Source organism: Lissotriton vulgaris, chromosome 1_1 (assembly GCF_964263255.1).
Source record: "Lissotriton vulgaris chromosome 1_1, aLisVul1.2, whole genome shotgun sequence".
Lineage (NCBI taxonomy): Eukaryota > Metazoa > Chordata > Amphibia > Caudata > Salamandridae > Lissotriton > Lissotriton vulgaris.
The window spans coordinates 451,824,295-451,837,199 of NC_141685.1; the positions used below are offsets into that span (position 1 = coordinate 451,824,295).

Sequence of the window (12,905 nt, forward strand, 5' to 3'; positions counted from 1 at the left end):
GTAATTACTTCTATTCTGGACACTGACGATGATATGCAAGACGCAGATGATCTTTTTGATGTCTCTGACCCTCCTCCCCCTCCCTTCAACAATCCAAGACTGATTCTTTTGCCTTTGACCCAGTTTTTGACTCAGATGGGAGTTCCTATGTTTGATCCTGCTTCAATCCGACACCCTAATTCTACTGAATGGTTGCCTTCTTCTCATGTGGGGGGGAATACATTTTGGCCAGGTTGCGACTTCCTTTTGAGACCTCCGTCAGGACTCGGCTCAAATATGAATGTCCCAAGCCATCTTTACCTGATAAAGTTACCCTGGTGCCCGCTATTGATCAGCCCTTGCTGACCTTCCTTTCTAAGTTTGGCAAAGATCCGCGCAAGGGGGTGGACAAAGCCTGGTCCACTTGCCAGGATAAACTTCTTGATGTTGTGGGCCCCTTGGCGTGCATTTTCGACATGACTGAAGCTGCTCGCTTAGACGGTTTGGACCCGTCGGCTGAGGACGTCTCCATGTGGATCCAGCAAGCCTTTTGTCTACTTGGGAATGCCAATGCCGCCATTACACACAAACGCTGTGAAGGCCTTTTAATCAAATTAGACCCGAAATTGGCCAATCCTCAAGACCCCGGCAGTAAGGCTAATGGTCTCCTCTTTGGCGACTCTTTGGTTAAGGACCTTAGCAGGTTCGTGCCCACTTTTGCATCCGTAGATAAGGCGCAACAGTCCATTAAAAAGGTACTTTCGCCCCGGGTTTTTGGACGGGCTGGCAGAGGTAGGGGTCGCTCTTCCGGCCGTTCCTATAACAATCAAGGCTCCAGAGGATCCTTCAACAACTCTTCACAGGATTACAAACCCCAATTCTACCCTCAGCGGGGTAGAGGCTTCCGCGGTCGAGGACAGAAGAACTATCGCAACAATCACAACAACCAGCAAGGTATGTCTTTCCCCTCCTACACCTGTAGGACGTTTTGAAACTGTTTCTTTCAAAGAGGCAAACTGTCAGCACAGATCCTTGGGTTCTCAATACCGTTCAAGGCTATCTTACAGAGCTCTATTCGCCGCCTTTTCAAAAGGTCTTTCCCCCTCCTCTAGTTTTCTCAAATGAGATGTCTCTTCTAATCTCTTCGGAAATTCAGTCCCTCCTTTGCAAACAGGCTAATCAGATCGCTCCTTTCGATCCTTCCGGGTTCCTAAGTCCCATCTTTCTTGTACAGAAAAAGAACAAGAAACCGCGGCCAGTGATCAACCTAAAATAGTTCAATCAGTTTGTGATGTACCGCCACTTCAAGATGGAGACCATTCTTCACTTACAAGATACCCTGCGTCCAAACGACTGGATGGTTCGACTGGGCTTACAGGACGCTTATCTCACAGTTCCCATTCACCCTTCCCACTCCAAATTTCTCCAGTTCCGGTGGTCAGGCGTGACCTATCGCTTCACCTCTCTACCTTTCGGTCTTTCCTCAGCACCCTTGTGCTTTACAAAACTCTTGAGACCAATCGTAGCGTTTCGGAGTTCCATCGGGATCAGGCTTATCATATACCTGGACGACATATTGGTCATGAACACAGACCAACAGCTTCTTCTGTCAGCACACCACGCAATCCCTTCTCTTAGATCTGGGTTACCTCCTCAATTCCGAAAAATCGATGCTCATTCCTTCTCAGACAATCGAGTTCTTGGGCTTCTTAGTAGATTCCGCCGCAGCCTCTCTTCTCCTTCCCCAATCAAAAGTTTCTATGATCAAGGCGGAAATCTCCCAGGTCTTTTGGACCTCTCTCATATCCCTGAGATCGCTGGTGAGAATAGTCAGGCTTCTTTCCCTACGCCGAACTTATCGAGTTGGACCAAGAATCTTGCGTGGAACTCCAATGGTGGATCGACCATTTAGATGCGTGGAACAGGCAAACTATTTTCGCTTCGGCCCCAGATCTTGTGTTAGAATCAGATGCCAGCGTGTCGGGTTGGGGCACCCGCTGTGGTCCAATATCGACTGGCGGTACATGGTCTTGCGAGGAGTCGAAATTGCACATCAATTGTTTAGAGATGCTTGCAGGCTCCTTTGCAATCCAAAGCCTTTCAAAGAACAGAGTTCGCTGTTCCATCCATCTTCGAATGGACAATGTTTCTGCGGTCCGTTACATCAACCAACTTGGCGGCACCAAATCCAAACCTCTTGCAGAGTTGGCAAAGAGCCTTTGGGAATACTGCCTGTCCAATCAACTGTCCTTGACAGCGGAATACCTTCCCGGAGACCTCAATTCTGTGGCAGATTGGCACTCTCGTTATCTTTGAGATTCCAGTGACTGGAAGCTTCTTCCATCCGTCTTCCTATCCCGGTCTCAAAAATGGGGCCCTTTCTTCATAGATCTTTTTGCTTCACGCCTCAACGCTCAGTTGCCCCGTTTCTTCAGCTGGCGTCCAGATCCCGAGGCTCTGGCTATGGATGCGTTCCTTCAGGATTGGTCGCTCCACCTCAACTATGCCTTCCCTCCTTTCCTCATGATCAGCAGAGTTCTTTCCCAGGTTCGTCGTCAGTCGAACTCTCTGGTCCTAGTGGTCCCGTTTTGGCAATCTCAAATTTGATTCCCATCTCTGTTGGAGATGACGATAGATTTCCCAGTTCTTCTCCCAGTTCGCGAGGACTTACTTTTGAACCCTCTGGGATAACAGCACAGCCTCATTGTGGACAATTCCCTGTTTTCCTGTCTGCCTGGAAAGTTTCCGGCCTGTCCCTCCTGACATCCTCATTTCACAAGAGGCTTCTCTCTTTATCAGTAAAGCCTGGGCCCCAGGGACCTCTAAAGATTACAAATCCACCTGGTCTCTTTGGGCAAGCTGGTGTCTGGAAAGGCATATCGATCCCCTTTCAGCCCCTCTGAATTTTGTGGTCAACTTTCTGGCCTCTGAAGCCAGCGCAGGCAAGAACTAGAGAACAGTCAACTTGTATAGGTCGGCCATTTCCCTCAATCATTCCCCCATCGCCGGCAAGCCTGTAGGTGCTCATCCTTTGAGCTGTCGTCTTCTGAAAGGAGTTCGCTGTTCCAAACCTCCGTAGGCTAAGTATACCAAGTTATGGGACGTTTCTGTGTTACTTAAACTGTTTTCTGACTGGTAGGATAATGCTGCACTTTCTCTACAGATGTTATCTGCTAAACTTACCATGCTTTTGAGCCTTGTTTCCATTAAACTGGTTTCTGATGTGAAAGCTCTCGACATTTCAGCTTGTCAGTTTTCTCCTACAGGAGTTGTCTTTCAGGTTCATAGACGTACAAAAACTCATTTGTCTTCAGTGTTTTATCCTTATTTCCCCTCTCATCCTAAATTGTGTGTAGGTCAATGTTTAAAAATGTATGAACAAAGGACAGCTGATCTCAGAGCCGCCTCTTATTCCCAGCTCCTTATTTCCTTTCGTAAACCTCACCTTCCTGTCTCCTCCGCTACCCTGGCCCGTTGGGTGCGTTGGGTTATGTCCCTTGCAGGCATCGATGTCTCCGTTTTTGGAGCTCACTCCACTAGGGGAGCCATGGCTTCTAAAGCCTTTTGGGAGGGCTCCCGCCTCGAGGACATTCTGAGATCAGCTGATTGGACTAAGAATAATGTTTTTTGTTTGTTTTATTGCAAATCTATTGATTCTGTGGCTTCTTAGGTGGTTGATATGCTTTAAACAAGCATAATAGGAGCCTCCGGTATTGCCATAAAATGTAGATTTTCCCAGTTACTATGACGGAAAGTCTTAATTTTATTAAAGACACGGGGGCGAGCATTATCCCACCTCTACACTACTAATTTGTGTTTCTCCCTCCCTTCAGCGAATCCGGCCTTGCCGCCTGCATCTTCGTGATGGTCCTGTTCATCGACAGCCTTGGCCTTCTCCCTGGAGATCAACCTCTTCTTCCTGCTTGGATTCGCCTGCATTGAACCCTACTGGTCATTTCTCCTGGATCAATTTGACTCAAGAAGTTTGTTCCTGGACTTTGGCTCTATCTATTGTTTTTGCTATTGTTCCTCTATTTTCAGACTTTATCTGATCTGCTCGTCAGCGAAAAGAGGAAGCTTTGCAGTCAGTGTGACGTTTTATACACTGTTGCTTCATGATTGGTTATCTGATCTTGTTGTTTTTGCGTTCCCATTGGCCAGTTTGGTTTCCTGGTCCCCCGGGAACTGTAGTTTTCACTTATCTTGGCTGCTGTGTAATAAATGCAAGATAAGAAAAAAGCATAATACTCGCCTCCGTGTCTTTAATAAAATTAAGACTTTCCGTCATAGTAACTAGAAAAATCCCAAAAATATTAGAGAAAGCATAGAAACCACAGATTGAATGCAAGACGAACTGCTCAAAAAAAGAATACCTGCAGCAGGGACCATAACCTAGCGGCAGTAGGCTTTACATGGCGGTTGTGGAACAGCTGTTGGCAAGGTAATGCTGAGTGGCAGTAATCCAAACAATTGTTGCATTACATTTCTTAAACACACCTTCCACCTGTTTAGGGGGTGGTGGACCAGAGTTGGTGGACAATCTGGAAATATTTCGCTCAAATGACAGGGCAGTCACACGTTTTTGTCAAGCATACATTACATCTTTTAGTACTGAAAATGAAAAAAGCAACAATAAAATGAGGAGACAATAATAACTCGTTAATAAATAAAACCAAATAGGGAAAAACAACGGATTCCTTATTTTTAGAGCCATGTCCCGCTAATGTGAACTACTGAGCCAATTGGGTAGTTGTAATACTTACGGCATGACGGATCCTGCTTTTATGCTTCTTTGCCTCTTTAGGTTATTCCAATAAAAAGGTTGTCAGTTGTATAGCACACATGGAGAATGTTGCGATGCACAGAGAAGAGACGGGCGTCTTTCTCTCGCTCTTTGTACTTTACCGCCTTCAATGGTAAACACCTCCAGACTAGTCAGTGTCAAGAGACGTCATTCGCCTAAACAAAGACGAAGTCGAAAACGGACAAGGGTCAGACCTGCTCAATGCCACGAAGAGCACACGGAAGTCATGTTGGAATGTGTCTGTGTTGCCATTCCAGAAAGAAAACGATCAGAACATATCATATTTCTAATAAATACATTTTCAAAATGATACGTATGTTATATAAATCAGCGTGTAAATATGTCACCTTACAGGCTGTTGTTTTGTATTCGCGATGCATTATATTTTTAAATAACGAATTTTAGCACAGCGGTGCTAATTTGAAACGTGATTATTTTTAATGTGTGTTTCGTACAATTTGCTACTGACAAATCGACATAATTAGAGAAGAGAAAAAAGAAAGAGTGCCATCTTGGAACGTTTATTTTTTTGTTAATTTCGAACTTCTTCATTACTATTGTTGGTTGAATATTGCCCGTCTCACCAGTGCAGTGCTATTTTCTTAGTACTTTGCAATGAGAAGTTGAGCTATTTCAATCCGTAAGTCAATATGTTATAATATAAAGTAAAGGATTTGTCTCCAGTCAACACATCTATCGATTCCATATCAGCAACAGGCTAGTCCCTTTTTCATGTCAATGATACTGTTTCCATAGAAACACTACTCCAGTACAGAAGTCTAATCGTCCTGGGCCGAAGAGCTCAAACCATCGCAGCTTTTAACTGGCCAGTTTCCTCCACGCAAAAGTGAGTAACTTATGGCAGTGAACACTCTCCAACACCGATAGCTTCTGTAAAGAGCAATTAATCTAGAACTTGCTATGTTCGCATTTATGTGCTAGGCAATGGCTGTACAGCGCAGGAAGCTTATACAAGTCTTAGCTCACCATTCTCTCCAAAATCAGTTTTTTTCTCCAGAATAAAGCATCCTTCCTAAGTTTTGAGGAGAGGGTCGGCGACGTTTGCTCACCTACACTCACTTTATATATATTGTTTGCACAGTTTACTCCATTCTCGGAGCCGGCTGAACTGTATTGTATATAGCAATTTTTACATAAGTGTCTTGACGTTATCATACCGCAGCCTTATTCTTTGTGTGAAGAATGCCCAGAAATGATCGGAATTACTTGCCGCTGATAGCATTATTGTAGGTGTGCGGGTCTATGAATGCCCACAAAGTGTCTTGAATCACCACTATTGTGCTACAGATGTCCACAGTATGGCCAGAATTGTAACCATACTTCTAGAACCATCCTAGTCCAACAAATACCCAATAATAGGCAAACGATTAGCACCAGGATCAGCCATTAGCATGTATGCACACTATGTGCCAGGACTGACCACCATTCTTTCAGGACCAAAATTATGCTAGAGATTGGCTGCATCATACCAGGAATTACCACCTTTATACCATGGCTAACATTTTACCAGTGGTGGTCAACGTGCCATGGATGCCAACAAGTTGCCAAGAATTATCACCAATGTACTAGGGTTAGAATTTGACCAGGTTAGGATATCCTGCCCTAATACCCTCAAGTTGCCCAGAAATACTACCATTATGTGAGGGACAACATTTTACCAGGTTGAACAATAGGTATCATGACATAGATTCAAACAAACCAATATAAGGTGACAGGGTCTGAGATGCCGCACCACTACCTGTGTTTCTGTAAAATGAAATGGGCCAAGAAAAGCGACATCTTAATCCATGAACAATACGGGTTCCAGCAGTTAAGGGGCACCGTAGACCAGTGCTTAAACCTGGCGCTTATAACAGAAAAATATACTAGGAGGAAGGAGGGGAAAATATATATTGCTTTCATGGACCTGTCGGCAGCGTTCTGCTGTGGTCCATGAAAAGCTATGGACTATAAGGTAGGAAATGGGGGTTGACCCAGCCATATTAAATTTCATCAGACAGCTGTACTCCAATGCCCCGGCCTCGGTCCGATATGCTAAAAATGGGGACTGCACACGCTTATTTAAAATTGCTAGAGGAGTAAGGCAGGGATGCGTTCTTGCTCCATTCCTCTTCTCCATGTACACAAACGGTGTAGAAAACGCTCTCATCAAGACTACAAGAGACGTTCCCATGTTTAATTCACAACTCCTACCTGTCCTGGCATATGCAGGTGATGCGGTGTTGATCGCCAGGATGGGTCGCGGTCTTCAACACCTGATATCCTCGTATGTATCCTTCATGGACTCAATAGATATGAGGGTAAACCACACTAAGTCCTTTGCAGTTATAGTGGGAGCAAGGAAAATAGATAGAACTCCCTATTTACATGTGGAGAAGGATAGAATAGAGGTTGTTGACTTCTTCCCCTATTTGGGGGTACTCTTTGACAAAGATTTATCATGGTCAAGGTTAGTGGAAGGAAGAAAGGGGGTAATGGAAAGAAGCCTTTCTGCTGTAAAATCATTTGCTAAAAAAAACTAGGTGCTAGGCCTCTCTTACCGATAAGACATATTTATCAGGCCAAAGTTATGTTATGTTATAGAAGTTTTATATCGCGCACAATTACTCGAGAGTATCCTGGCGCACAGACTTATAGTGACCTGGCGAGGCAAAGGTGTTTAAACTTGAAGGTTAAAGAAGAAGGTTTTGAGTTGTTTTTTAAATAACCTAGAGTTATGGATGTCGCATAATTCCAAGGGAAGAGAATTCCAAGCTTTAGCTGTTTTCACAGAGAGGGACTGACCACCGAGCCGCATCCTACGAATCTGGGAGTCACCAACCGGCATTGGGAGGCTGAGCGCAGCGCCCTGCTTGGAGCATAGAAAGCAAAACGCTTCATAAGGTACATTGGGCCAAGGCCGTGCAGGGCTCTTGGGCCAGAGTGAGAGCTTTGAATTTCACTCTGTGTGCCACAGGGAGCCAGTGTAAATCATGCAGGTGCTGTCTTACCCTTGATCTTCTGGAGATGTTAACCAGAAGTCTAGCCGTGGCATTCTGTATGGTTTTCAGTTTTTAACCAGATAGCCTGGAATACCGATGTACAGAGCATTGGTGTAGTCAATGCGAGAAAGGATAAGAGCTCAAGTGACCGTTTCCTTAGCTGGCCTGGGAAGCAGAGGGAAGAATTGTCTTAGAGATTTAAGAGTGCCAAAGCACACTCTGGTGAGTTTCCTAATTTGCGTCGAGAAACCCCATAACCCCAAATTCTTGGCCGGGGTGCCCACAGAATTTGGTTGGGGAATGTCAGGAGGCCACAAAGATTCTCTGAAGGCATGGGGGAACTGACCATACAAAAGGACCTCCGACTTGTCCTCATTGCACTTCAGTTGAGCAAGTGCAAGTCACTGAAACACTGACGCAAGACATTTCTGGGCCCCCTCGGTCGACAGGTCAGAGTCTTTCCAGGTAAAAAGCAGCTGGGTATCATCGGCATAGGCTATTATTTTTGCTCCCAGCTCCTCTGCCAGAAAGATCAACTGAGTCAGATAAATATTAAAGAGCAAAGGGCTAAGAGTGGAACCCTGTGGGACTCCCGTAGATACTTTCCTGGCAATCGATGAAAAAGGTGGCATCGAGACTTGCTGGATGCGTTCTTCCAGAAAATATTTCAGCCAGTCCCAGGCCGGGCCCATGATGCCAATGTCTGAGAGCCGAATGAGAAGTAGTTGGTGGGGCACCGTATCGAAGGCGACAGAGAGATCGAGTAGCACCAAAGCTGCCCTACCGCCCGCGTCCAGACATTCCCTTATCGCCTCAGCCATTTCCACCAGTGCAGTCTCCGTGCTATATGATGCCCTAAAGCGAGACTGCGCCAGGTGTAGAACACCAGATGCTTCCACATATGCCTCAAGCTGTCGAAATACCACCTTTTCGCAGACCTTGGACAGTGCCGGGAGGAGAGAGATGGGGCGATAACTGGTGGGTTTGAGCGTATCCAGGGAGGTTTTTTTAAAAGTGGCAAAAGCTTAGCCTGTTTTCAAGCCAGGGGTACAGTGGCAGTCTGTAGAGAAAGATTAATAATCGTAGTAACCTCTTGAAAGACCACCTCAACCACCCCAGCCAAGATCAGTTTGGGAACCCGACTTGAGAGATTCAAGAATGGCCAATGTATCAGACCCAGCTATGGGCATAAACTCCGTAAGGGGAGATACTGAAGGGGTGGGGACTGAGGGGAGCAGAGAGGAAAAATCCCTTGGCTCCCGGAGACTTGTCCCCAGGCTATCTTGGATAGTCTGTATTTTTTCAATAAAAAAGGATGCCAGCTCCTCCCACCATTGTGATGAAGCTGGAAGAACTAATTGTTCGGGGCAAGGAGTTAGAAAACTTCTAACAATGGAGAAAATCTCCTTACTATTGTTGTTGGCCTTGGCAATCCGCTACGCATACAACCTACTCTTCACCTCCCTGATGGCTGCATAGTAATTGCTCTGGGCTTTACGGAGAGTAGTTTTGGCCAGGGGGCAGTATTCCCGACGCCAGCGATGTTCACGTTTTTTGCAACCCAATTTGAGCACCCTAAGAGAGTACGAATACCAGGGTTTAGAAGGAAATTGTCTCGGTCGTTTATTTGATCGGAGTTTGGAGGCACAGTCAGCCCCTAGGCTGATCCAGGAGGTAAAACTCTCAACCGCTCCTTCAAGACCCGAGGCTGCCGGCGGGTGCGATAGTAAGAGGGCCTTCGAAAGGGCTGGAATGTCAATCTTCCGAACCGGCTTACTTTGGGCCGTGCCTAACGGCCCGTAGATTTCCCTATGATCCAGGAGAACCGGATCAAATAATTATCGGACCAGGTGACCTGCAGGGGGTCAGAAGCAGACAGGGCAAAGTTGGAACACACTAGATCAAGCGTATGACCACCCTTATGGGAAGGATACTTAATCCACTGGGTCAGCTGTGTCAGATCAAGCAGATCGAAAAGTTCTCTTGAATCGGGAGCCTCCGGGCAATCTAAATGGATATTAAAGTTGCCTAGGAGGAGGAAGCATGGGAAGCGGAGGGCACGGGGAACAATGACATCGTCCAGGGATTTCAGGAAAGGTCCAGAAGGACCAGGTGGGCGGTAAACTAGAGTGCCACCCAGTGTGTAATGGGGGGACATAATGATAGAGAAGTCAATGGCCTCCCCATCCACTAGCCCCATAGATGGCTCACTAGAGAAAGCCCAAATGTCCCTGAACACCACCTCTATCCCGCCCCCTTCCCAGTTCTATGGTCTGCTCTCACAATTTTAAAGCCCGCGGAAATGGCGAACTCGACCACAGGAGCACAGTGATCGTTCAGCCATAGAGCGGGATTTAATAAGTGCAGCTCGGATCCTGTTCTCCCTCTTGATTCAAGTGGCGGAGAGTAGTGGCTTAGTATGAAAACAGATTTGGCAGGTGGGGACGTCCTGTGAAGACTATGGAGTACAGCCCACTGGTCCCCCCTTTACACTTGGTGTTGTCAAGCGCTAAAAGTTCCTTACGACTGAAGGACCTTCGACCCTCCTGGAGCTCACAGGAGTGTCGGGCAGCGTGGCTGGCGCTGGGTGCTCTCGAGGCACGGACGGGCGCAGACTGGCTTGCATTTGGCGCGCCAGTGGCGCGCCCGCTGCGCGCTTGCTCCAACCTCATGATTTATACAATGAGGGCACCAGCCGGGAATCAGGTGAGAGAGCAGGAAAAAGTCTGGACTGCTCACCTTGACTCACCCAAGATGGCGGATCGGCAACACGGAGCTAAAACCGGCCTCCGGGGACCACTTCTAAGCCACAGGTAAATAGCAGTGCAAAGAACTATCAGAATCGGGTCACCGTAATTTTATGAGCAATTTACATGTCAGAGGCTAAAAAACGGTACCATAATAAAAAGCAAAGTTTAGAAGCAAAGTGGAGAAGTGTCGCTCAGGGGTTAGAGGCGGCAGACCCGGAAGCTGAGATCGGCCCTGGACCAGGGTTCAATTCCCCGCCTCGGCGGGTCTTGGGCTAAAAATTCCACGGACTCGATAATTCTCGCTCCGGTGCCTTCTCGACTCACGGGTTCACACTCTGCGACTCTGGGCAATAGCTTGCTTAATCTCCACAACGGCCCCTCGCGGCGGGATGCCTGACTTTCACCTTGTGGATACCCTACTGGGGTTATGTCACAGGGGAATACCAGGACGGGTTCCCTAAGCAAGCGCCGGGAAACCCACTGCGGGTAGCTGTGCGCTATATAAGCTCAAATACAAATACAAATACAAGCAAGTGTGAGCAAAAGAAGGCTGAGAAATACAGTGAACAAGTCGCATTTAAAAATCTGCAGTAAATCACTAGTCTATCTCCCGGCTCACGCCTCAGGAGAGGTGAGCGCCCGCTCTGGGCTCACAATATATACAGAAAAGGGTGGGCAATCAGGTGAGAGAGCAGGAAAAAGCCTGAACTGCTCACCTTCACTCACCCAAGATGGCGGATCGGCACCATGGAGCTAAAACTGGCCTCCCGGGACCACTACTATGCCACAGGTAAATAGCAGTGCAAAGAACTATCAGAATCGGGTCACAGTAATTTTATGAGCAATTTACCTGTCAGAGGCTAAACAACGGTACGATAATAAAAAGCAAAGTTTAAAAGCAAGTGTGTGCAAAAGAAGGCTGAGAAATACAGTGAATAAGTTGCATTTAAAAATCAGCAGTAAATCACTAGTCTATCTCCCGGCTCACGCCTCAGGAGAGGTAACAGGTAAGGCAGCAGTAACATATGGGGCTCGGGTGTGAGGCATTGTAGAGACAGGCGCACTCCAAACTATTGAAAATAAAATTTTTAAATCCTTAGTGGGCCATCCTGTTTCTGCTTCCAGCTACATTCTACACATAGAATTGGGCCTCCCTCACATTTCAGATACATTACAACTGGCCCCCATCCTCTTGTGGCACCCAATATGGAATTGGGATACAGTGCCGCTGACGCAAACAATATTAAAGAATTGTTTAAACATGGATAATTCTAGGATGTCAAGATGGTTGGGTTATGTAGAAACACTCTTGAACAAAATTGGCCTTCCCCAATTGTTTAAGGATCCATCCTCATGAAGAAAGGTCTCAAAGCAAAAGATTAAAAGCATGTTTTTGACAATGATGGATTATGAGAGAAGGGAACACCACAGAGAGAACCATGCAGTTGTAACCTTTGGCTCAAACCCCCCAGTGACTGACAGAGGATTTTTCTATTTGGCAGATAGTCACTAACGCACAACATGGATTTATATTGTTGAGGTTTCGATTGAACATGATCCCACTCATGTTAGGTTACCCTGATAAAACTTATAACAACGCTGATTAATTTTGTGCCCATGAGACAAATTGTCTAAACAAACTGATTTGCATCTAATTTTATTCTGCAGTCTTTATAAGATGGAAAGGAATGATTATCTAAAGCCGCTATTAAAGAAAAATATTTTTATTATATTTTTTAAAAGGTCTATCTGACCACTTGATATGTTTTTCATTGGCTTCGTTCCTATGGGCCTGCATGAAAAAAAGAAAAAAGAGGGAGATACCAACAATCAATGAGTTTGTAACTTGAAAATTGATTGAGACTATTTGGGACCTGATTTCAGAGACTGAGGTCAAAAGTCAGTTTGCCTTCCTACTAGCCAGAAAGGGCGAGTAGGACCTAAAAATAGCTTGTCCTCATTAATTAAATCTGGGTCGCACTTGCCAGCGGCGAGTGGATTTTTCGAGCCCTGTGAACAGAAATGGAATGCTTGAAATGATCTGACAGCCAAAGCTGGTCACTCTGAGGACTGCACTCAAGTCCAGCACTGCAGGTCCCAATTGGTTGCATCCTATACGTGCTGCTTTACTTCTCACAAGGTCTATCCTAGCAGATCATCCTGACCATTTCTCTCACCAAACATGCCTGCTCAGGTCCAAGAATTGTAAACAAAATATCAGACTGGTCAACCAAGTGCAGTAACCATATAAATAGATCATTATATATGAAATAGCACAAAAAAAGACCTGCACAACTGCTCAAAACTGCGCGCATACTGAAAAACTGTAAAGTGTACAATTGTCTTAACCTAATATAAACTTATTTTGAC

General features: G+C 45.9%; 2 protein-coding genes across 5 annotated transcripts in view; one reads left to right on the forward strand and one right to left on the reverse strand.

The window, feature by feature from the left end:
* ITGB3BP (integrin subunit beta 3 binding protein) overlaps positions 1-4,944 on the reverse strand; it is a 317,465-nt gene extending 312,521 nt beyond the window's left edge. For 2 of the 4 annotated variants that reach the window (XM_086953554.1, XM_086953540.1), the window contains exon 1: positions 4,743-4,916. Coding sequence is in view for 2 of the 4 variants with exons in the window: in XM_086953540.1 (XP_086809666.1) it covers positions 4,743-4,747 (5 nt within the window). In the remaining 2 variants the exon portion in view is untranslated. Of the gene's footprint in view, positions 1-4,742 lie in introns of all 4 variants that reach the window. The other 2 variants (XM_086953560.1, XM_086953548.1) reach the window with 2 other exon arrangements.
* A 604-nt stretch (positions 4,945-5,548) lies between these two features.
* The window catches only part of EFCAB7 (EF-hand calcium binding domain 7), a 413,197-nt gene continuing 405,840 nt past the window's right edge, over positions 5,549-12,905 (forward strand). Inside the window, exon 1 of the mRNA XM_086953570.1 lies at positions 5,549-5,630. The gene's annotated coding sequence lies outside the window, so the exon portion shown is untranslated. The remainder of the gene's footprint in view (positions 5,631-12,905) is intronic.